We start from the raw sequence: 23,958 nt of genomic DNA on the forward strand, positions 1-23,958 counted from the left end.
CTGGCACCCCCCAGCACTGGGCTGTGTCCCTGTGTGGCTGGGCTGAGTGTGGTGAGGGATGCTGCTGGTCATGGGATGTGAGCGTGGGCCCAGTGGCAGGAAATGGGGCTGGTGAAACTGGGACAGCCCAGGGTGGGCAAACACCCGTTGGGGAGAGGCGGGGGTGCCCACAGGGGCTTTCTATGGCAAGGGAGGTGCCCAGGGCTCTCCTGACGTTGCTCAGCCACATTGGGGGTGCCCCCTTTGTCCATCCACTCTGCCTTCCTCCCTGCTGAAAGCCTCCTCCCACCGTGGCACATCCCTGGGCTTTGGGTGGGCTCTGGGAGGGCTCCTGGCACACCCCTGGGCAGATTCCCTGTGTCACAGCAGCAGCAGAAGGGTGGCTGGGGACCCCCAGTGCCACCAGCCCGGGATGAGCCCACAAACCAGCTCTGGGCTGGGTGCTGGTGCCCTCGGCAGGCGCGGGCGGCTTCCGGAGCTTTCTAGGAATCGGCTCTTGCCCAAGCAGCCCTGCCGGGTGTGGGAGGAAGTGGCCATCCCACAGCACCTCCTGACCCTCAGCGGGCTCAGGCCGTGGGGTGGGGGCACTGAGGGGGCTGCATTTCATCTTTCTGAGCTGACACCAGCAGCTGCCCTGCCCCAAAGTCCCTTTCCCTCATCCCCCCTGTCTCTGTCCCTGTGTCCCCACACCCTGGCCACTCTGCCTCCCTCCCACGCAAGCAGGAGACAGAGGAACAGAGAGAGAGAGTGCAAAAATAGAGTTTATTTCCATTTTTATCACATAGAAAAAAGCGTGTGTTTCTTGGGGCTCACCCAGCTGCAGCAATAAATACAGTACAAAACCCCCCACGCCCAGAGCTCCCACACAACCATGGGACTGGGGCTGCGTCAGGCTCAGGAGGATGGGAATGTGTCCAAGTGGCTCCTTCCGGCCAGGGATGGGCACAAATAAGTTAAACTGCAATAAGTACTCTGAGTTTAGCAGGGAAGGGGGACAGAGCAGGGATGCAGCTCCCCAAAGTGCTGGGGCTCCCCAGAAAAGTTTCATCCTGGTAAGGCTGCTGCATCCCTATGGTTCTTCCATCTTCCCTCCCCTCCCTCCCTAATGGCTAATAAATATTAATTACTAGAAATAACACCCATCAGATGTGTCCCTGCAGGCTGCAGCCCAGACAGGGAGATGCTGTTCTGGAGCATCCTCATCCTGGGATGTTTTCCCGTGGGATGATGCAGCAGCCCCAGCAGTGCAAGCTGTGGGGAAACTGAGGCACAGGCAGTGCCAGCAGCAGCTGTGGGGGCTCAGCCCAGCTCCAGAACCTCGTAGCAGAGATACGCTTGTGTTTAAATATTAAACAAGAGTGATGCTGCACAGGGACCTGTGCACGGATCCACTGCGGGATCCCCTGGCGGGGGGAGCATCCCCAGACAGATAAATATTAAATAGCCATAAATATTAAATAAGCAGGAAATGGGGTGCTCCCGGGATGTCCCTCAGGTGGGACATCCACAAGCAGGGGTCAGAGGCTGGTGAGGTGCCGCAGTGCCCGGTACGCCGTCTCCAGGAACCTCTGGAAGTTGGCCAGGATGAAGAAGCCGCCGACTTGGTGGTGGAAATGGGAGGAGAAGGTGGGGACAGGGTCCTGGTTCTCTGTGGGGTACGTCACCGTGGCCAGGCCCAGGTCCTCCATCTGCAGCCAGGCAGAGGCAGAGGCATCAGCTTCAGGCCTGGGATGTCCCCCTGCTCCAGTGTGCCCCTCCTGGGCATGGAGCGCCCATCATGCCCACCCATCCCTGTGAATACAACCCCTGCCATGCCCACCCAATCCCTGTGAACACAACCCCCATCGTGCCCACCCATCCCTGTCAATACAACCCCTGCCATGCCCACCCATCTCTTGGGACACAACCCCCACCCTGCCCACCCATCCCTGTGGATGCAGCCCCCACCATGCCCACCCCTCCTTTGGGATGCAGCACCTGCTTTACCCACCTGTCCCCACAAAGTCTCCCCTTTGCCCCCTCACCTGCTGCTGGATGTTGGAGGACAGGTTGGCCATGTCCAGCTGCAGGGTCTCCACCAGCCCAACGTGCCCGGGCAGCAGGGCCTGGATGGTGGCCAGAGAGCCGTGGTAGACGCGGAGGCCGGCACGGATCTGGCTGAAGCAGGTCTCCTGTGGTGGGCATGGCGTGGTCAGTGGGGCTGGATGTGCCCTGGCCACCAAGACACAGAGGCTCTGGGGTGGCTCGAGCCGTGACAGAGCTGAGCAGCTCACGGCAGGGGTGGGCTGCCCGCACTCACTGCCTGGAAGGTGCGCCTGTGACACTGCTCCAGCGGCGCCTGGGCGATGTCCAGGTCCTGCCGCAGCAGCAGCAGCTCGTCCTCCTTGCACAGCTGGAGGGTGTCACACTGTGGACAAAGGGGACAGGGTGAGGATACCAGAGGACCCCGACACCCCCAGCACCCCCCAACATCCCATCCCTGAGCTATGGGACCCTGTGCAGCCCAGCCAGGAGGAGGGAGGGGATGGAGTGGACCCGGTGCAATGGGGACAGTGGTGTGGCTGTTCTGTCCCAGGAGGGACACCACATGTCCCTGGTGGGTGCCCCAACACCCCGGGGCTGAGCCTTGGGCAGTGCAGGGGACACTGCTGGCTCCTGGCCCTGCGGTGCCGATAAGGGCAGGGAGGGGGTCACCTTATCTGTGACCTCACAGTGGCTGCCATCCCCCCTCCGCAGCGTGTGGGACTCACCAGCAGGCGCTGCAGCGCAGCCACGTCCCCACGGATCTTGCGGGTGAACTCGAGGTTCCTCTGAAGGAAGAGCTGGAAGTCCTGGTCCCCTGAGAGCTCGGTCAGTGGTGCTCCATGCAGCGCCCACCACGGTGACCACAGCAGCACAGCCAGCAGCAGTGCCAGCCCTCCTGCAGGGACAGCAGCTCAGTGCCCACCCCAGGGAGCCCCGACCCCTCAGCTGGGATGGGCTCAGCAACCAGGACCACCCTGGGGACGGTGGCAGTAGCAGCGTGGCCTGGGGAAGGGGCAGAGACCCCAAAAGGGAAGAGGGACCAGGGCTCCCAGTGCCAAGAGCAGCAGCAGGGAGCTCTGGATGTGTGAGTGCAGCAGGTGCTACAGGTAGGGAGGGTTTTGGGGTGCTCTGGGTGCAGTGGGGACAGTAGATCCTATGGGCAAAGTTGGTTTTAGGGGTGGTTTGAGGACAGTGGGTCCTATGGGCAAAGTGGATTTTAGGGGTGGTTTGGGTGCAGTGGGAGCAGTAGGGGAAGTGGGTGCAATGGGAGCAGTGGGAGATGGGGGTGCTGCATGGGTGCTGGCTACTCACGGGTGAGGAAGCACATGGTGGGTGCCCGGCTCGGTGTCTCCTCCTCTGTGCAGCGCGGCCCTGCCCAGCCCGGCCGGCTCCTCTCGCTCCTGCCCGGCTGTGCTCATTGATCGGGTGGCATTTATAGCGCACGGGCCTCGGGGATTCTCACCGATGAGGCAACAGCGCGATTGCTTCACTGCCTTAATCACAGCATGCAAATCTCGAACCGGGTGCTTGGCCGCGGCCTCGGCGTGGGGCTTTCCCGGGGCCGGTGGGCAGCGGTGTCCCTCGGTGTGGCTGCAGCCTCCCGGTGGAGCCCAGGCAGCGGTGCGGGTACCGGGACAGGGCAGGTGGTGCCTTGGTGACTCATTAACCTGCTCGCCGGGCTCCCACGACGCTGGCCAGGTGAGCCAGTGCCCAGCACAGCAGGGTCATGTGCGGGGTCACTCACAGGGTCACTCGCAGGCGACCGGCCAAGGGGATGGTGGCTTCTCACTGCTGCTGTCACTCTGGGGTTGTCCCCATCCCCAGCCCACGTGGGCAGCACCCCGGGGCCAGATCCTGCCCTGATGGGCGCTGTGGGGCCAGGTTGTGCCCAGTGTCACCATGTGCAGCACCAAGAAACGGCCTCATCGGGCTGACCCCACCCGCGAGGGGCCAAACCCCCCCTCTGCCCCTACGGGGAAGAGGCTTCCAGGGCAGCCCTTGGCAAAGGCTGGCTGCTCCCGGCCCCGTTGCGTTGACGAGGGAATTTTGGCTAGTGCTGTTCCCGCAAGTCCTTCCAGGATCTGTTGGCCGGGTGCCAGCTGGCCGGGTCCTGCCCGGCACGGGCTGGCCGGGGCACGGGAGGCACCCGCTCCCCCCACAGCCCCGGCCAGGGTGAGCCCAGGGCAGGATTGGGCTGGGGAGGCTCATTCTGCACCCCTGACCCCTGGCTGGGTCCCATCGCTGCCCTCCTGGAGGCTGTAAGGACCGGGATAGGGACAGGGATGGGGACAGGGATGGGGACAGCCTACAGCTGGGAAATAAACCCACATCATGTGCAGTCAATCCATGAGTACCAAGCACAGCCTTCCTGGCACAGCCAGGTGTGAGCTCTAAAAATTACTGCTGACCTCCCTTCAAACCCGGCAGCCCTAAACGTCCTGCCCTCTGGATATGTGAAAGGACCTTGGCAGCAGAGAATGTTCATGGGATTTTTGGGAGAAACAGCCCCCCCAGCTGGGCCTGTCCCCACCCTGGTGGCCATTGAGGGGCTTAGCATGGTCCCCTCAGTCTGAGCACCCACAGGACCACCCCAGAGCGGATCTGCCCTCTCAGCAGGATGGTGCTTTCAGGAATTGTGCTGGGGGCGTGGGGGGGTTGAATCAGTGCCCAAAGGCCCTGTCAGCTTTCCAAGGAAGGAAGTGGTTTCAAATCTGAAACTGGGGGTGTTGGGGGGTGGGGGAAGGAGGTGGCCCAGCAAACCCCTCCCCCCCCACCATGGGGCTGGAGCTGCTCGGTCCAGAGACTGTTCCAGGCTCCCACCCTGTTCTGTTTCGGCCTCGTGGTCACCCTTCCTCTTCCCGGGGGCCAACCCGGGCACCCTCAGCCCTTTCCTGCCATCTGACCAGTGCTCCCGGGATGTCCCTGTGTCCCCAGTGCCAGCCCCAGCCCCCCTGGCTGGGCTCTTGCCTTCTTTGGTCCCCCCCCAGAGCGGGAATGGGCTGGGACAGCCCCGCTCTTGACCTGCAGCCCTGGCTGCCATCCCGGCATGGGCGGGGCTGGGAGATTCCCAGATTTTCTCAGAGAATTCATCCCAGATGCTGATGGGATCCACCTGGAGTGGCTGCATGTCCCCTGTCCCCATCACCCCCAAGGCTGGTGGGGCACAAAGGGGACTCTGTGTGTTTCCCAATGGAATCTTCCTGGAATACCATCCTGGAGCTGCTGGGGCCACTCATAGCACCACTGAGACAAAGCTCCAGTCCCCCAGGATGGCCTGACCAGTTCCAGTCCCATCTCTGGTGCCTATCTCCAGGGAGAGAGAGCAGAGACCCCAAACCAGCCCCATGCCCCTTCCCCATCCCAACAAACCCACAGCAGGAGCCACCCGGGCTGGTGTTTTTCCATCTTTTATTTTAAAAGTCATAATTGAAGTTTAACAAAGTTTGACCCCATTGCTCTTGTGGGAGCTGGGAGGGCACCAGTGGAGACCCCACTCCTGCTCCCTCCAGCCCCGCTCCCCTCGCAGCCCCCGGCATCGGCTCCGATGTCACCACAGGGATCCTTTTAAGGATGTTTATTAGGGAGGGGTCCCACCACAAGTGCAGGTGGTCAGGGGGTGTGGGCCCAGGGAACCCCCTGTGTCCCCTCCCACAGTACAGACATGCAGGGATTTATAAAAGGGGGTCTGGGGGGGACGGAGGGCCCTGCTCAGCCACCATCTGTCCAAGGGACAAATAAAAAAGTACAGCCAGGGCCCAGGGTCACGGGAAACCGTCGTCATCGTCCTCTGCCATCTCCTTGGCAAACTCCAGGTCCTGCTGCTCACGCTCCCGGCGCTCCTGGAAAGCAAAGCCCGAGGTTGGCGGCAGGTGGGGACAGGAGCCACATCCTTCCTGTGGCCACGGTGGTTGCAGAGATCTCACCTCTGCAGATTCCAAGTCCTTGTTGTAAGATTTGGGTGGGAACCTCATGGCCTGGAGAAAAAGATGAGGAGGAGCTCAGAGCTGAGGCAGCCCTGAGCCACGTCCTGCTGTCCCCATCAGGGACCTGGGGACAGGCTGCGCTCACCTTCACGGACATGTTGTGGATGTCGAGGCAGAAGGAGATGCGCTGGTGGAAGGCCAGCTGGGGCTCCCGCGTGGAGTAGATGTCGATCATCTCCTTGGACTGCACGTAGCCCTTCTCGTGGTTGATGCTGGCCTCGATCACGCCGTCCCGGATGGCCTGCGAGCCCAGGCACGGGGCAGGGCACGGGGTGTCCCCAAGGGCTCACACAGAGCGGGGACGTGGCACCCTGAGCGTCCCCAGTTCTCCCTGGAGGAGCCTCAACCCAAACCCAGTGGTGCTGCAGGGAGGGGTGTGGGGGAACGGGGCAGGGTGGGGGCTGTGGGCAGCCTGGGATCCCACAGGGATGGGACTCCCTGTGCTGGTACCTTGGCAACGATGAACTCGGCGTCCTCGGGGCTGTCCAGCTGCAGCTTCTGGGCGATGTCAGCCAGGGAGATGCGGGAGTAGGAGAGGCTGATCATGCGGACACCTGCAGGGAGAAGGGAAGGGGATGCAGCCCCCCAGGCCTGGCCAGCCTGGTGGGGGTCCCCAAATACCCTCCTACCTGTCTTGATGACGTTGTGCCTCAGCCGAATGATCAGGGTGTAGGTGCCATCGGCCTGGAACTTGTCCCCAAACTGGTCAAGGACTTGGTTGAACTTGGCCAGGTTCCCTGTCCTGACGGCTGGAGGGAAGAAGGATGGAATGGGGGAAGGAGAAAGGCTGGGGAAAGTGAGTCAGGGCTGGCTGACTTCCTCCTTCTCATCCTTCCCAAGTGGCATCTGCATCCAACTCCCATCAAGGGGAGAGAAAAGAATTCCCACTGGGTCCCTTCCCACTCAGGATATTCCATGATTCCCTGACCCTGCAGGAAGGACAGGCAGGGGTGGGCAGACTTACCCTGGGTCAGCAGGAAGTAGGGCATGAGTGAGCGTTTGAGTGAGGGCTGCCGGAACTGGAGCCTGTCCGGGATCTCCCCGAGGAGCAGCTCCACCACGATGAGCAGCTTGTGCACCTGGGGCAGAGCAAGACTCTGAATGAGTCCCCCTGGGGCCTGAAACCATCCCTGTCCCTGTGCACTCCAAGAGGTCTTGCACCCATCCCCGTGGGGCACAAGACTCCAGGAGATCCCAAACCCGTTCCTGTCCCTGTGGGGTCTGGAAGGTCACAGACTTGTCCCTGGGAAGTTCCAAACCTAGGAGATCATGCACCTGTCATCCCTGCAGGGCCCAACACCCTGGGAGGTCCCAAACTTGATCCCATGGGGCCTGACCCTGGAAGATCCCACACCTGTCCCTTCAGAGCACAACCCTGGGGGGGTCCCAGACCTCATCCTGAAAGGTGCCAAGCCTGGGAGATCCCAGAACCGTCCCTGTGGAGCCCAACCCTGGGGAGTCCTGCACCTGACCTCGGGAAGTCCCAAATCCCAGGGGACCTGACTCCATGGGGCCTGACATCCAAGGAGGTCCCACATCCAAGCCCTGTGAGATCCCAACCCTGAGGAGTCCCAAACCTGGGAGTTCTCAAACCTGGGAGGTCCCAAACCAAATTCCATGGTGCCTGACATCCCAGAAGGTCCCAAACCTGGGAGTTCCCAAACCAAATTCCATGGAGCCTGACATCCCAGAAGGTCCCAAACCTTGGAGTTCCCAAACCAATAAATTCCATGGTGCCTGTCATCCCAGAAGGTCCCACATCCAAACCCTGTGAGATCCCAACCCCGAGGGGTCTCAGCCCCAACCCAGGGGGTCCTGCCCCCTCCTCCCTCACCGTCTGCTTGAAGCCCACGGCCGTGTGCTGCGGGGCCTTGCGCAGGGCGTTGGTCATGGTGCGCCGCGCCTCCGAGTACTCCAGCTGGATGGCCTTGATCCGCCCTGCGCCCACACGGGGCGGGTGGGGAAAGCCACCCAGTGAATCCAACCTGACCTACATGGATGGGGCTCCAAATCCTGCCTGGAAGCCCCACCTCCAGCTGATCAAAGGGGTTCTCTGAGGAACCAGAGGTGCCAGGAGGAAGGGCAGGCACCGAGCCTCGCTCACCTGTGTAGTACAGGTACCGAGCCCACTCGTTGTTGTTGGCCTGCTCGGGGAACACAGATTTGGAGACGAGTTTCTCAGCCTGGTCATAGAGGTTGTAGTGGAGGTAATTCCTCAGGAGCAGGTTCAGGAGCGTGGCCTGGCCGTCGGCGTCGTGGCGCAGCGTGGCCGTGCGGAGCCGGGCGTGCAGGAAGCTGCGGGGTGGGACAGGGAGTCAGGGAAGAGGGAGGAAAAGAGGGGGATCAAGCTCAGGGACGGCCCCCCATGGGACCCATCCCACCTCCGGACCACGTCGAGTTTGTTGAGGAATTCGTAGATGCGGGAGTGGTAATAGTAGCACTTGGCCACCACCAGGTCCAGGGCCCGGCGGTTCTGGGAGCTGATCTTCTGCATCAGGTCATCGGACACCTTCTGAGCCTGAGGGACAGGAAGGGAGGTCAGAGCAGGGGGGTTGATCCCAGAGACCACCCGGGCTGTGGGGAACAAGCAAACACTGCTGGAATGAGGGACAGCATGGGGACAGCCAGGGGATGGCTGGGGAGCAGGAGCACGGTGGGGGAGGCTCAGCGGTCTCACCTCGGGGTACCTCTTGCTGTTCATCAGGTAGATGACGAGCAGCAGCTGCAGGTAGGCCTCCACCTCTGGCAGGAGAGGGGCTGAGGCTGCTTTCCCTGTCCGTGGGCGGAACTGCAGCTCAGCTTCTGTGTCCATGGACTGAGGGGAGAGAGAAATTCGGGATCTCTGTTCCTGTGTGGAGACAGCTCTGCTCCAGGTGTGACAGGAGCCAGCCCAGGACTGCAAGGACCTGTCCCTGCTCACATGTCTGAGCACAGGGGCTGCTCGTCCCCAGTGTCCCCCCAACCCCACTGCCCTACTCCAGAGGCTCCTTGGAGAGGGAAAGAATCATGGAATCCCAGGCTTTTTTGGGTTGGAGGGGCCTTCAAGTTCATCCCTACCCTGCCATGGGTAAGAACATCTTCCACTAAACCAGGCTGCTCCAAGCCTTGTCCAACCCAGCCACGGACACTTCCAGGGACGGGGCAGCCACAACTTTCCTGGGAAATCCATTCTGGTGCTTCATTGCCCTCACAGGGAAGAATTTCAGGCCAATATTCCATCTAATCCTGCCCTCTGTCAGTGGCAAGCCATTCCCCCTTGTCCTGTCACTCCAAGCCCTTGTAAATAGTCCCTCTCCATCTTTCCTGTTGCTTCTCCAGATACTGGGAGGCCACAATTAGGTCACCCCTAAACCTTCTCTTCAGGCTGAACAATTCCAATTCTCCCTGTCTTTCCTCACAGCTGAGCTGCTCCATCCCTTTGATTATCCTCTGGATTCACTCCTACACCTCCACATCCTTCCTGTGCTGGGACCCCTGAGCTGGGGCAGTGTTGTTGCAGGCTCCCAGCTGGGTAATAATTAGCATTGACTCTATGACTCTTGCAGAAAGCTGATCAATTGTTTTATTCTCCTCTATTATACTACACTTATTAAGAAGCTCATCACCTTTACAGACAGACTGATACAGCTTTGACTTAATTGGTCAGTCTCTTTAACCACCATCACCACTGTCTAACCAAGAAATCCCCTGTGGTAAACAATCTCCATAACACATTCTACACGTGCACAACATCAGGTGCAGCAAGTGGAGATAAGAATTGTTTCTCATTCTTTTCTCTGATTTTCTCACAGGAAAATGCCTGGGGAAGTCCTCGGTTGCTCTCTGTGGCCAGAGAGCTGCTACCACAGGGGGTAGGGGGATGTCACCAGAGCAGGGCAGAGGTGAGGGCAGCAGGTGTCCCTACCTCCTCCAGGAATCCCAGCAGGAAGTCCCTGACAGTGCAGTTGGAGGTGAAGAAGCCGTGGATGGCCTTGTGCAGCACGTTGGGGTTGAGGCGGCGGGAGGTGGAGGGCAGAGCCCTCAGGGCCCTCAGGACGTAGCGCGGCTCCTTCCCCGACACCGCCTTCTCCAGCTGCTTCACGTGCTCCTTGATGTCTGCGGGGGCACACATGGACACCCCTCAGCCCAAATCCTCTGCCAGCAGCACCCCGGAGCACAGCCAGGGCTGCCCTCTTGCCCTGCCCCGCTGTTCTGAGGTGCCCCTGCCCTTGGTGTCCCCAGTGACCCCACCTGCCCTCAGGGCTGGCCCTGTCTGGAGCAGGGAGCTGGTGAGGTCCTTGCAGAGTTCTCTCCCTCTGCATCCCCATGGGGTCCCACCACAGCAGCCCCTCTGTCCCTCACAGTCTGTCCCCAAACACACCCCCACCCTCACAGAGCCGCCCCAATTCCCTTCTAGTGATGTCCCCAAAACACAACTCCATCCCCCATTCTTCAGTGACCCCAAAACCAACCTCCCCCTCCCTTTCCCTCACACACTGCCCCACACACCCTTCTCCCACAGTGTCTCCTGCACAGAAAACACAGCTCCCATTTCCATTTCCCTTCCTAAATCCCTTTCCTCATAGTGACACCCCCCCAAACACACCTCCCCTCTCCCCTTCCCCAAAGCGTCCCCTACCTTACACTCACCTCTCATTTCTCTTTCCCTCAGAGCCCCCACCACTGATCCCACCATTCCCCTCCTCCAACACCTTCCCAGCCCCTTTCTCACCCCCCTTCAGGTACCCCCACCCTGTCCCCTTCCCCAACCCCCTCAGGGCTTCCTGTACCTCCCCCCAATTCCCCTCCTCCAACACCCCCCTCTCAGGGGTTCCCCCGATCTCTGCCAGGCCCCTTCAACCCCCAAGCCCCCCCAGTCCCCCCCCCCCATTCCCACAGACACCCCATAACAACACCCCCCCCCCCTCACCCTCCAGCGTGATCGCGTCCAGCTCTCGCTGCGGCTGCCGCTCTCCGGCCGCCTCGGGGGCCACCGGCGCCGTCTCCTCGTGCATCTCGACGTCGGGGGGGGCGGGCGGGGGTCCCTCCGGGGGTGCCTTGGCCTTGTCGCCGCGGCGGCGGGACGCGCCGTCCTGCTTCATGGCGTGACACTGCACAACGGGCCGCCAGGCGCGACCAGCCGAGCGACGAGCGACACACGATCGTCTCCTTCCGCCTTTCGCTCGGCCGTTTCCGCCGTCGCTCGGATAGTTCCGTCGCACTTTTGGATAGCTCAGGCACCGCTCGGATAGTTCCGTCGCTCCCGCTCGTGTAGTTCCGTGACGCTCTCGGGTTTTTCCGTCTTCGCTCGTAGATTTTCGCCTGCATTTTCGGGCGTTTTGGCCGAGCCCTGTCGGGAGGTTCCGGCATCGATCGGCTTCTTTCGTCTCTATCCTTCGGGCATCTCCGTACAGCTTTCGGGCTATTCCGCAGGGTGCTGAGCTGTTCCCGCCTTTTGGGGGCGCGGGCGAGTTTTCCTTGAGGTCCCGTGAGGGGATTGTCTGTGAGGGGGGAATCCCGGGAAGGGTCCCGTGAGGGGTCGGGCTGGGATCGGGGCTTCTGTGAGGGGTCCTGTGAGGGGCCGCGCTGGGACCAGATCGGGGATGCCGTGAAGGGTGCCATGAGGGGGGAATCCCTTGAAGTGTCCCGTTAAGGGCTTGACTGTGAGGGGGGAATCCCGTGAAGGGTCCCGTGAGGGGCCGCGCTGGGACTGGAGATTCTGTGAGGAGCTGGGCTGGGACTAGATCGGGGATTCCGTGAAGGGTGCCATGAGGGGCTGGGCTGGGACCGGAGATTCTGTGAAGGGTCCCGTGAGGGGCCGGGCTAGGACCAGGTCGGGGATCCCTTGAAAGGTCCCTTGAGGGGCCGCGCTGGGATCGGGTATTTTCTGAGGGGTCCTTGTGGTCCATGTGGGGTCGGGCTGGGCCTGGGGATCCCAAAGGATCCCGTTTGGGCTTGGGGATCCTGTGAGGGGCTGGGCTGAGATCGGGAATCCTGTCAGTGAGGGGAGTGGGGCTGGGAGCAGGGGTCCCATGAGGGGCCAGGTTGAAGCTGGGAGTGCTGTGAGGGGTCTGGTCTGGGACTGGGGACAAAGGGTCTCATGGCGGTTCCAGGTTGGAGCCGGGCTCCATTCGTAGCTGTTGCAAGGCAGAGTCTGGCCCCTGGTGCTGGAGGTCCTCCCAGAGCCGTCAGTCCCCACACAGGTGAGCAGTGCTGCCCCTTGCTGCAGGCACCCATGGCCTCCAGAGACCCTCCCAGGGCCCCACAGTCTCAGGGACCCCCCGACTTCCCCCCAGGGCCAACTGAGGTGGTCAGATGTGCTGTGGAACCAAAACTACACAAAATTAAGAGATTGACTTTGAGAACACCCAATTGTGTATCAAAACATCCTCTTTATTTATAGAGTGATAATGAGACTATGCTTGCTCTAAAGTGCTCCATGTGTCCATTGAACATCTCAGGGATGATGGCAGTGCTGGTGGGACCAGGGCGGTGTCAATAAAACAAGCCCACTTTGATATTCAACCTTTAGTACCCATAATGAATTTTCCTGCCTACAATTTGCTTTTGCCAGCCAAATCATCCTTGATTATTAACAAGGATGATATTGGGAGAGAAAATTGTCTTGTCAGCAGAGATTTCACACAACTTTGCAGAGGAGTTCCCTGGGCAGGGCCAGGTACATCCCATTCAGGAAGTTAAGGGCGTACAGGGCTACAAACAAGGCTGCCATGGCCTCAAAGGGTTTATCCCTTGGGACAGCTGATCCATCTTCCTGGAGCTGCACTCCACTCAGCTCCACCAGGGCAATGGTTAACATCTCTTCCTCCTTGTGTTGGAAGGAGAGAAGCCTAGCATCCACAAGGAAAGTCTCCTTCCCCTTATCCAGGTCATGTTCCAGGAGATTTGCAACCTTCACAGCAACAACAAAAAAAGCAAAATCAGAATTTCAAAAAGTTGTCAACTTGTGACATCATTATGGAAATGTTGCTAGAATTAACATATCCCCTGCCTCCCCTTGAAAGGAGCCAAGTGTGATTTGTGTTCTCACCAGGTTCAGCTGTTGGGACACAATCTTCCTTTCCAAGGATTCCAGCAGCAGCTCCAGCTGATCCTCTGTTAACTCTGCAGAAATAAACTGGGTTTGGATCCAATACCTCTCACCAAGGTGATGGAGGTTGCTGATGGGCTGGGACTGGTGAGCAGGATGGGAAAGAGTGAAGAGGATGGGAAGGGTGATCATTTCTTGTAGGAAATGCTTGTTTGGTCCAAGGTTCTCTGGATGTTTTAAAAGAAATTATTTGTGCAGGCTCACTGTGAGAGTGATCTGGCTGTTACTCACACAGTATCCAGTATGGAATATGGAGTTGGAAGAGACCTACAGGGAAAATTGATGTCCAACTCCTGTTCCTGCACAGACACCCCAACAATCCCACAGTGTGCCTGTGAGCGTTGTCCAAACACTCCTGGAGCTGTGTCAGGCTTGGAGCTGTGACCATGCCCTGGGGAGTCTGTTCAGTGCGTGAGCACCCTCGGGGATAAGAACCTTTCCCTGATATCCAACCCAGCTGTCCCAGACACAGCTCCAGCCATTTGCTTGGGTCCTGTTGCTGGTCAGCAGAGCAGAGATCTGGGCTGGCCCTTGGGAGGAAGCTGTGACCAGACTTTGAGGGAGCAGGGAGCCCTGGATGGGTGCAGAGGGGGTTTCTCTCCTCTCCCTTCCATGGGACTGGGATGTAGATTCCACTTGAGGAGGAGTATGAGAGGAAGGCAGGAGGGAATGGCAGGAGTGGGAGTCATTCCTGCCTTGATTTCCCTCTTGAAGCCCCAAAGCCTCACCATGCAAAGCATCCAGGACGTAGGTGATTCCTTCTGCCAGCTGAAGGAGACGATCTCTTGGGGAATGCTGTAAGATGTTGAACAGGTCTTTTAAGTCTGGGCTCTCAGTATTCAGCTCATAACCATCATTTTGCTCAGGAACCTCTTCCATCTGTGGGGAACATGGAAAAGAAATGTCGGGATTTGAGGGCAGAGGCTGCTGCTTGTCCAGAGCAGGGAGATGTGCTGAGAGAGGGAATTTTGGATGGATGGTTGTGGCACAGGGCTGGTGACTTGTGAGGCAGGAGGTGTGGTTGTGGATGTGTCTGTATTTATAAATTGTGGCAGTAAGAAAAGCTTGACTTACTTTCTGGCTGAGCTCTTGAAGGAGGTTCTTGTCTCTCATCACAGCTTTGATGGTGTTTAACATGATGAGCAGCAGGTCAGGAGACAACTCAGAGAAAATTCGGCAGGAATATTGAACTTCTGTCATCACTTGTCCTAATTTTCCTGCTGAGGGACCTGCAAACCAGAATGAGTCCAAATCTGTCACTTGAGTTCTAGGAGTTCAGTGGCAGCATTAATCCTGGAGTTTGAAGCATTCATTTGAAGCGATATGGAATTGGGGCAGTTGTGATGTCTCAGGGAGAGGCAAATGCACCTCTCCTGGTGTTTTATGCTGGGAGATTCCATCTTACCCAAAGCAGCCAAAAGTTGTGCATGTGGAAGCAGTAAAATACATTACTTACCATCAGCTACATAAGCTTGCTTTCTCACAGCTTCTGCTGGGAAATAATCCAGATCTAGAAGAGGATAAAACAACAGTTTTCTATACCAGCCTTTCCAGTGGTGGTCACCCACTTAGCTTCCTCCCTAGCTCTTCTGAGTAGGAAAGGAAAAGAAACATCAAGACTCTGCTCTCTGTGCCATTTATCACCAGGAGCTCTGCAGCTCCTGAAATGTGGATCTGAGGCTTCCTTCTTTCCTTTCTTTACTGATCCCTCCCCAAAGAGCATCTTTGAACTTGCATGGGTTATGTGACCTCCCCCAGCTGATTTCTGTCTCTCACACTACCTCCTCCTATCTGCAGACAAGCTGAAAGTAGCTCTGGGGACAAGTGGTACTTCATAAAATGTTCTTCCTCTTCTGCAATGGAGAACTTTGTAATTTTTTGAAGTTGCTTACCCCATGCTCCATCCCTAATGTGTAGTGGGATGGTCCTGAAGGCCAGCGTGCAGCCCTTGGGTATGACTATGCTTTTTTTGTCCTCCGTGTTGCTCTGGATAAAGAAAACAGCCTGTTAAAACACCTGGGTGCGGGTGTTGGGGAAACAAGGAGGGAGAAGCCAAACCTTTGCACATAGAGTGGCATAAAATTTGGCCTTGAACCCCCTGTCTGCCTTGGTGGATTCCTTGTAGACAGCCTCCTCTGAGGCCTCGAGGATTTCAGTGACCACGTACAGCTTGATGTCTGTTCTCCGGAGCTGTCGGATGAAGGAATGATCCATGTTGATTTCTCTAAGAGAGGAAAAGGTTGGGAAGGGTTTGGAGCACCAGGAGCAGCTGAGGCATCTGGGGGGGATAAGCCTTTATGGGGGAACTTGTCACTCCATTTCCTAACCTGGCCTAGTTAGGGGAGGTTCATGCCCTAAAGTCTTAATCTTGGTTTTTGGCTGTTGAAAACCCTTTCTTAACCTGGCATGGGCTGGAGGAAGATGAGTGGACTGTGAGTACTCCCTTTGTCATTCCTTACCTTTCTCTTCTCAGTGCCTCCAGTGATTGCAGTGATATGCTCTTCTTCTGTGGCGTAATGGAAAACTCTTTGGACAAGGAGGCACCTCCTTTCAGCTCTACATTTGCAGGGTCAAAAGAAATGCTGAGACCTCCATCAGCTTGATCAGCGCTGACTTTTGTGAGAGTAAATTGGCTGGATTCTTGATGGAGGGTCTCTGAAATAATTCCATGCATCATCTTAAGCAACAATACACAGACTTAGCACTGTAAGTACATAATACACAAGAAAGCTGGAACTTACTAGAGTTCAGCCACAAACAGTTCAAAAATGATATTATCTATGATATTTGATAAATTCATATTGATAAATTTGAGGTTTACCTTTGCTTTTACCATCTTCTCCAGGCAGCAGCACATCATCCAGTGTGAAGCCTGTCTGCTGGTAGTAGGGAGCTCGGTGAAATACGGTTTTTGGTTTGCTTTTTTTCTTCAGTAGATAGAGAGGCCTGAAGTGCTCATTGTCTGCAATGCTCTCGACAGGGACCAGTTCTTTGCTTGGATCCATTTGATTTACAATGAATTTGGTGAGTTTTTTAAACATTCTGCTGTGGCTGAGGTTTTGAAGCAAAGCTGAGGGGATTTGTGCCTTGGGAAAGAGGGAACACAGGCTAAGCTGAATTACTTGAAATAATAGGAGGACATTGTAACAAAGTGTGACTTAATAATTAAGAAGATTTCAAAATAATGAATCAAAACCCCCCTCACTGTCCAAGGACACAAGTTTCACAGGGTTGTTTCAGGGAGTCTTTTAAGAGGAAGCAGCAGGAGCTGTGGGTTGTTTGGCCTTGTCCCCCTTTGCTGTTGAACCCCAGTGATTGTGCAGAGAGAGCACAGCTGGCAGACCCTCAGGGTGCTGATTTTGGAGACAAATGTCCCCCAAAATAGAGAGACATCTGCCCAGCCCAGCCTCATTGGGCAGGCCCTGGTGGTCTGCAGGGGAGAGCTGGTGTTTGAGAGCCAGAAGGAAATCCCTGTTTCTTTTCTGACACAGCTTGTTTTTATGAAAAAGTTTCAGTTTCAACTTTCTGGTGTTTTATGGGAAGGAGGTGGGGAGGGGAAATTGGGCAATCCAGACTGGTATTGATGGGAAGGGACCTTAAAGCTCCTCCCATTCCCTTCCCTGCCATGGTCAGGTACACCTTCCAGTCTCCCAGGCTGCTCCAAGCCCTGTCCAACCTGGTTATTGACACTGCCATGGATGGGGCAGCCATAGCTTATCTGGTCACCCTGTTCTGGGGCCTCAGCATCCTCAGAGGGATTTCTTTCCAATATCCCATCTAACCCTGCTCTCTTTGAATTTAAACCATTTCAAAGACAAATAGCCTTGTATGCTCAAGGTTAGTAGCCCTTGCAGGTCTCATTCCCTTGAAGGTCTCCAAGAAGAGAAGAAAAACTAAACAAGAGCACTTAACAGAGAGCTCCCACCAACCTGCTCCCCTGCCCAAAGCTCTGGGATAATGCACTTACCTGTTTCTGGGGGGATGGGCATGCAGAGCAGACCGTGGGGCTGCTGAGGTGATGTGGCCTCTGTAGAGCAGCAGGACTGGGGAGAAAATCTCTGGCTTCCCTTCTGCTCAGAGGTGTGTAAGTATTTGTGAAGTACAGGAGCTGTGAGTCGCACAGGAAGCTCGCACCACCACAACTCCAGAGCAAAGAATAAATTGATTTCTCTTACCTTGCTAACAGGGCTCCCTGAAGCAGCACCTGGGCAGGAGCAGTGTTAGACCTGATCCGTGCTGGAAGACCCCTGGCTGTACCCAGTGGTTTATCAGGAGCTGTTCCCAGCTGTGAGGTCACTTCAGCAATTTTACATCCTCACTACCCGTGTTCCGCTTCCACAAATGGGCCGTTGCTTACGCAACGCTTCCTTTTTACTCATTGAGCAGAGTCTGTTACAGGGGCTGTGGGTTACTGGAACTTCTCCACATGTAAGAGATGTAAGTTCACTGCTGGAAGTGTCCCAGACCAGACTGGACAGGAATGTGTCCCTGCCCCTGACAGCAGGTGGGACTGGATGGCTTTAAGGTCCTTTCACACAAAACCATTCCATCATTGTGCATTCAGCTTTATAGAGCCAGGTAACACTGCTGTTCTTTGACAGATGGAGAAATGGACTCAAGAGGGGATATTGGCAAGAAATTCCTTTCTGTGAGGGTGGTGTGGCCCCAGAACAGGTTACCCAGAGCAGCTGTGGCTGCCCCATCCCTGGGAGTGTCCAAGGCCAGGTTGGATGTGGCTTGGAGCAACCTGGGCTAGTGGAGGCTGTCCCTGCCCATGGCAGGGGGTGGGAATAGCCCTGGAGCATTAAGGTGCCTTCCAACCTGAGCCATTCCATGTCACCTGGGTACATTGTCATGCTTGTTTGACAGCAAAAGCCATCCATGTGAAGATTCCAGGACTCAAATGCAAGTTTTTGCCTGAATACTTCACTTCTATTAGTCTCTCTTAGAATACTGTACAAAGGAGTAATGAAAATATTCACGCTTTCTTTTAGAAAGTTCTCTACATGAGACTCCTGTGTCCACATCAAGGGCCCTTATTTCTGGTACAGCCTCAGTCCTGAGGTTTTCAGGTGTGCCATGGGATGGAAAAGACACAAAATTAAGAAATAGCCTTTGAGACCACCAAATTGCTTAGCAAGAAGCTGCTCTTTATTTATAAAGTGATAATGGGAATATTTGTGGCATCTCTCTGAAGTGCTGCCCAAGTCTCTTGAGCATCTTGGGGAGATGGGATCAGAGAGGTGAGAGTGAAACCTTTGGGATTTCCCCACCTTCCTACAGCCAGTAGTGAATGGAGCCCCCGCTGAACCAGAGAGAGACCAGGGTGAATCAGTGCTGATGTTTTCCTTTGGCTTTTGTTTTCTTTTCATTTCCTTCCTTTTCCTTTGCATTTCATTTTTGCCCTTGTATGTTCTTTCCCTTCTCCCTTGCATCTCCCCTTCCCCTTTCCATTCCCATCCCCTTTCCATTTCCTTTGCCCTTCCCTTTCAGTGATTGCAGAAGCAGCAGCATAATTTTGAGGGAAGCAGGATTACATGAATCACTGGTGCCAGGCCTGTGATTCTTTGGGCTTGTGGATTTTCCTGTTTTCCCTCAGTATTCTTGGGGAGACAGACAGACAAATCCACTTTGATATCCTGCCTTAAGCATCCATAATGAATTTTTCTGCCTTAAATTTGCTTTTGCCAGCCAAAGCAGCCTTGAGCATTAACTAGAGTGATATTGGGAGAGAAAAATTGTCTTGTCAGCAGAGATTCGCCAACATCTTGTGGAGGGGCAGGTATATCCTACTTGGAACCACTCAGGAGTTTGAGGACATACAGGGCTGCAAACAGGGCTGCTACAGCCTCGAAGGGTTGATCCCTAGGGACAGCTGATCCATCCTCCTGGAGCTGCACTCCACTCAGCTCCACCAGGGCAATGGTTAACATCTGTTCCTCCTTGTGTGGGAAGGAGAGCAGTCCAGGATCCACATGGAAATGCTGCATCCGATACTCCAGGTCATGTGTCAGTAGGTCTTCAACCTTTAAATGACAATAAAAAGGCAAAATCATTATTTTAATCAGTAGTCAAGTAGTGACACTATGGAGATGTTGCTAGAATTACAATAGTCTGAGCCCCCTTGAAAGGAGCCAAGTGTGATTTGTGTTCTCACCAGGTTCAGCTGTTGGGACACAATCTTTCTTTCCAAGGATTCCAGCAGCAGCTCCAGCTGATCCTCCGTTAACTCTGCAGAAATAAACTGGGTTTGGATCCAATACCTCTCACCAAGGTGATGGAGGTTGCTGATAGGCTGGGACTGGTGAGCAGGATGGGAAAGAGAGAAGAGGATGGGAAGGGTGATCATTTCTTGTAGGAAATGCTTGTTTGATCCAAGGTTCTCTGGATGTTTTAAAAGAAATTAATTGTGCAGGCTCACTGTGAGAGTGATCTGGCTGTTACTCACAGAATTATGGAATATGGAGTTGGAAGGGATGTAGAAGGATAATTGATGTCCAACTCCTGTTCCTGCACAGACACCCCAGCAATCCCACAGTGTGCATTGTCCAAACACTCCTGGAGCTGTGTCAGGCTTGGAGCTGTGACCATGCCCTGGGGAGTCTGTTCAGTGCTTGAGCACCCTCGGGGATAAGAACCTTTCCCTGATATCCAACCCAGCTGTCCCAGACACAGCTCCAGCCATTTGCTTGGGTCCTGTTGCTGGTCAGCAGAGCAGAGATCTGGGCTGGCCCTTGGGAGGAAGCTGTGACCAGACTTTGAGGGAGCAGGGAGCCCTGGATGGGTGCAGAGGGGGTTTCTCTCCTCTCCCCTCCATGGGACTGGGATGTAGATTCCACTTGAGGAGGAGTATGAGAGGAAGGCAGGAGGGAATGGCAGGAGTCATCCCTGCCTTGATTTCCCTCTTGAAGCCCCAGAGCCTCACCATGCAAAGCATCCAGGACGTAGGTGATTCCTTCTGCCAGCTGAAGGAGACGATCTCTTGGGGAATGCTGTAAGATGTTGAACAGGTCTTTTAAGTCTGGGCTCTCAGTATTCAGCTCATAACCATCATTTTGCTCAGCAACTTCTTCCATCTGTGGGGAACAAGGACAAGAAATGTCAGGTTTTGAGGGCAGAGGCTGCTGCTTGTCCAGAGCATGGAGATGTGCTGAGAGAGGGAATTTTGGATGGATGGTTGTGGCACAGGGCTGGTGACTTGTGAGGCAGGAGGTGTGGTTGTGGATGTGTCTGTATTTATAAATTGTGGCAGTAAGAAAAGCTTGACTTACTTTCTGGCTGAGCTCTTGAAGGAGGTTCTTGTCTCTCATCACAGCTTTGATGGTGTTTAGGATGATGAGCAGCAGGTCAGGAGACAACTCAGAGAAGATTTGACAGTGGATTTCAACTTCTTCCAGTTCGAATTCTAATTCAAACTGGATTTCAACTTCTTCCGTTTTGAATTCTAAATCTTTTGTGTCTGACAGGGGACCTGCAAACCAGAAGGAGTCCAAATCTGTCACTTCTCAACATGGAGTTCACTGGCAGCTCTAAACCCTTCTCTGAGAGTTTGAAACTGTTCTCTGAGTGTTTTTGAAGTGATAGGGAATTGAGGCAGTTGTGATGTCTCAGGGGAGAGGCAAATGCATCTCTCCTGGTGTTTTATGCTGGGTGATTCCGTCTTACTCAAAGCAGCCAAAAGTTTTGCATGGGGACGCAGTAAAAGACATTACTTACCATCAGCTACACAAGATTGCCCTCTCACAGCTACAAGACCTTGAAGTTTTAGACCTTCCCCTTGGAAATAATCCAGATCTGCAGCAGGATAAAAAGGATATTTATGGCTTTTTATACCAGCCTTCCCAGTGGTGTTCACCCACCCTGTTTTCTCCCTGGCTCTTTTCTTCCAAGTAGACATTTTCAGACCCAAACTCTGCTCTCTCTGCCATTAATCACCAGGAACTTTGCAGCTCCTCAGAAGTAGATCTGACACTTCCTTCTTTCCATTTTTTACTGACCCCTGTCCAAAGAACATCTTTCTTGTGTAGCTCTTTGACCTTGCATGGGCTGTCTGGCCTCCCTCAGGTGATTTCTGTCCCTCACGCTGCCTCCCTCTCCTTGCAAACAAGTTTAGGGTGTATCTGGGGCCAAGTGATTCTTCATAAAATGTTCTTCCTCTTGTGCACCTTTCCTAGAAGGGAGGAACTGGTCATTTCTGGAAGTTACTTACTCCATGCTCCATCTTCAATGTGTAGCGGGATGGTCCTGAAGGCCAGCGTGCAGCCCTTGGGTATGACTAGGTCTTGGTTAGTCTCTCTGGTGCTCTGGTGAAAGAAAACAGCCTGTCAGAACACCTGGGTTCAGGTGTTGGGGAAGCAAGGAAGGAGAAGCCAAACCTTTGCACAGACTGTGGCATAAAATTTGGCCATGAACCCCCCGTCTGCCTTGGTGGATTTCTTGTAGACAGCCTCCTCTGAGGCTTCAAGGATTTCAGTGACCACGTACAGCTTGATGTCTGTTCTCCGGAGCTGTTGGATGAAGGAATGATCCATGTTGATTTTCCTAAAAGAGGAAAAGAATGGAAAGGGTTTGGAGCACCAGGAGCAGCTGACACCACTGGTGGGATGTGTTGGTTTTCCATAGCCTGGATTTTGGGTTTTGGCTGTTGAAAACCCATTCTTAACCTGGCATGGGCTGGAGGGAGATGAGTGGACTGTGAGTACTCCCTTTGTCATTCCTTACCTTTCTCTTCTCAGTGCCTCCAGTGATTGCAGTGATATGCTCTTCTTCTGTGGCGTAATGGAAAACTCTTTGGACAAGGATGCACCTCCTTTCAGCTCTACACTTGCAGGGTCAAAAGAAATGCTGAGACCTCCATCAACTTGGTCAGCGCTGACTTTTGTGAGAGTAAATTGGCTGGATTCTTGATGGAGGGTCTCTGAAATAATTCCATGCATCATCTTAAGCAACAATACACAGACTTAGCACTGTAAGTACATAATACACAAGAAAGCTGGACGTGGTACAGTTCAGCCACAAACAGTTCAAAAATGATATTATCTATGATATTTGATAAATTCATATTGATAAATTTGAGGTTTACCTTTGCTTTTACCATCTTCTCCAGGCAGCAGCACATCATCCAGTGTGAAGCCTGTCCTCTGGTAGTAGGGAGCTCGGTGGAATATGCGTTTTGGTTTGCTTTTTTTTGTCAGTAGACAGAGAGGCCTGAAGTGCTCATTGTGTATGATGCTCTCCACAGGATCCAATTCTTTGTATTGATCCATTTGATTTACGATTGATTTGGTGAGTTTTTTAAACATTCTGCTGTGGCTGAAATTTTGAAGGAAGGCCAAGTGGGTTTGTGCCTTGGGAAAGAGGGAACACAAGCCAAATTACTTGAAATAATAAGACAGAATCACAGAATAAACTAGGTTGGAAAAGACCTTTGAGATCATCTAGTCCAACCTGTGACCTAACATTTTCTCATCAACTAAATCATGGTGCTGACTGCCACTTCCAGTCTTTCTTTAAACACGTCCAGGGATGATTACTCAACTGCCTCTCTGGGCAGATGATTCCAGTGGCCTATCAGTCTTTCAGTGAAGAATTTTTTTGTGACATCTAAGCAAAACTTCCCCTGGTGCAGCTTAAGCAGGATGTTGTAACAAAGTGTTTCTTTAATTATTAAAAAGTTTTCAGAATAATGACGGGTGTTACCTAGGACACAAGTTTCACAGGGTTGTTACAGGGAGTCTTTTAAGAGGAAGCAGCAGGAGCTGTGGGGTTGTTTGGCCTTGTCTTCCTTTGCTGTTGAGCCTCAGTGATTGTGCAGAGAGAGCACAGCAGGCACACTCTGAGGATACTGATATTAGGGGCAAATGTCCCCCAAAATAGAGAAAAATCAGCCCAGCCTCATTGGGCAGGCCCTGGTGGTCTGCAGGGGAGAGCTGGTGTTTGAGGGCCGAAAGGAAATCTCAGTTTCCTTTCTGACACAGCTTGTTTTTATGAAAAGGTTTCAGTTTCACTTTTTTGATGTTTTACGGGAAAGAGCTGGAGAGGAGAAATTAAACAATCCAGAACGGTTTGGATGGAAAGGGACCTTAAAGCTCATCCCATTCCTCTCCCTAACATGGTCAGGGACACCTTCCACTATCTCAGGTTGCTCCAAGCCCTGGCCTTGGACACTTCCAGGGATGTGTGCCAGTGTGCCAGTGCCTGACCACCACACAGGAATTTCTTCCCAATACCCCACTAACCCTGCTCTCTTTGAGTTTAAACAATTCCAAGGACAAATAGCTTTCAGTGCTCAATGTTAGTAGCGCTTCTGAGCTCATTCCCTTGAAGGTCTCCAAGAAGAGAAGAAAAACTAAACAAGAGCACTTAACCGAGAGCTCCCACCAGCCTTCTCCCCTGCCCAAAGCTCTGGGATAATGCACTTACCTGTTTCTGGGGGGGTGGGCATGCAGAGCAGACCGTGGGGCTGCTGAGGTGATGTGGCCTCTGTAGAGCAGCAGGACTGGGGAGAAAATCTCTGGCTCTCTGCCAAAGGTGTGGAAGTGTTTCCTCAGTACGGGAGCCGTGAGTAACACAGAACAAAGAGTAAATTGATTTTTCTTGCTGACAGTAGGCTCCCAGAAGCAACACGTGGGCAGGAGCAGTGTTAGATACGATCCATGCTGGTGCTTCCCTGGCTGTTCACACCTGAGTTATTATTCCCCAGAGTTATTCTCAGATGGAGCAATTTACCATCCTCCTCCCCAGTGTTCTGCTTCCTCAAAATGGCCGTTGCTTGTGTAAGTCTTCCTTGAGCAGATTCTGTGGTAGGGGCTGTGGATAACTTGAAATTCTACAGATGTAGGAGATGTAAGCCCATGCCTG

The 23,958-nt window shown here is 54.5% G+C and overlaps 4 protein-coding genes across 5 annotated transcripts; all 4 read right to left on the minus strand.

Moving 5' to 3' along the window:
* Nucleotides 1-1,115: 1,115 nt before the first annotated feature.
* CSF3 (colony stimulating factor 3) lies at nucleotides 1,116-3,587 on the minus strand. Its single transcript, XM_059869151.1, has 5 exons — nucleotides 3,337-3,587; nucleotides 2,751-2,920; nucleotides 2,300-2,407; nucleotides 2,025-2,171; nucleotides 1,116-1,688 (listed from the first exon to the last, which is right to left on the minus strand). The coding sequence occupies exons 1-5, from the start codon at nucleotides 3,350-3,352 to the stop codon at nucleotides 1,518-1,520; spliced, it is 612 nt and encodes a 203-aa protein (XP_059725134.1). The 5' UTR covers nucleotides 3,353-3,587; the 3' UTR covers nucleotides 1,116-1,517.
* Nucleotides 3,588-5,416: 1,829 nt separating this feature from the next.
* Nucleotides 5,417-11,104, minus strand: PSMD3 (proteasome 26S subunit, non-ATPase 3). Its single transcript, XM_059869143.1, has 12 exons — nucleotides 10,918-11,104; nucleotides 9,913-10,103; nucleotides 8,686-8,823; nucleotides 8,390-8,526; nucleotides 8,113-8,303; nucleotides 7,843-7,946; nucleotides 6,973-7,087; nucleotides 6,638-6,757; nucleotides 6,459-6,562; nucleotides 6,094-6,249; nucleotides 5,949-5,999; nucleotides 5,417-5,864 (listed from the first exon to the last, which is right to left on the minus strand). Exons 1-12 carry the CDS (start codon nucleotides 11,087-11,089, stop codon nucleotides 5,787-5,789), a joined length of 1,557 nt encoding a protein of 518 aa, XP_059725126.1. The 5' UTR covers nucleotides 11,090-11,104; the 3' UTR covers nucleotides 5,417-5,786.
* Nucleotides 11,105-12,359: 1,255 nt separating this feature from the next.
* On the minus strand, nucleotides 12,360-17,425 carry LOC132339103 (gasdermin-A3-like). Of its 2 annotated transcripts, XM_059869146.1 has the most exons (11): nucleotides 17,274-17,425; nucleotides 17,066-17,168; nucleotides 15,920-16,184; nucleotides 15,558-15,753; nucleotides 15,157-15,322; nucleotides 14,991-15,084; nucleotides 14,555-14,608; nucleotides 14,173-14,327; nucleotides 13,827-13,977; nucleotides 13,039-13,112; nucleotides 12,360-12,900 (listed from the first exon to the last, which is right to left on the minus strand). In XM_059869146.1, the coding sequence occupies exons 3-11, from the start codon at nucleotides 16,137-16,139 to the stop codon at nucleotides 12,628-12,630; spliced, it is 1,383 nt and encodes a 460-aa protein (XP_059725129.1). In that variant the 5' UTR covers nucleotides 16,140-16,184; nucleotides 17,066-17,168; nucleotides 17,274-17,425; the 3' UTR covers nucleotides 12,360-12,627. The 2 variants fall into 2 exon arrangements, with proteins under 2 accessions (XP_059725129.1, XP_059725128.1); XM_059869145.1 differs by lacking the exon at nucleotides 17,066-17,168.
* Nucleotides 17,426-18,227: 802 nt separating this feature from the next.
* On the minus strand, nucleotides 18,228-23,867 carry LOC132339102 (gasdermin-A3-like). Its single transcript, XM_059869144.1, has 10 exons — nucleotides 23,521-23,867; nucleotides 22,181-22,445; nucleotides 21,820-22,015; nucleotides 21,474-21,639; nucleotides 21,308-21,401; nucleotides 20,815-20,892; nucleotides 20,370-20,569; nucleotides 20,024-20,174; nucleotides 19,256-19,329; nucleotides 18,228-19,124 (listed from the first exon to the last, which is right to left on the minus strand). The coding sequence occupies exons 2-10, from the start codon at nucleotides 22,398-22,400 to the stop codon at nucleotides 18,888-18,890; spliced, it is 1,416 nt and encodes a 471-aa protein (XP_059725127.1). The 5' UTR covers nucleotides 22,401-22,445; nucleotides 23,521-23,867; the 3' UTR covers nucleotides 18,228-18,887.
* Between the last annotated feature and the right edge of the window lie 91 nt (nucleotides 23,868-23,958).

Source organism: Haemorhous mexicanus, chromosome 28 (genome assembly GCF_027477595.1).
Source record: "Haemorhous mexicanus isolate bHaeMex1 chromosome 28, bHaeMex1.pri, whole genome shotgun sequence".
Classification (NCBI taxonomy): Eukaryota; Metazoa; Chordata; class Aves; order Passeriformes; family Fringillidae; genus Haemorhous; species Haemorhous mexicanus.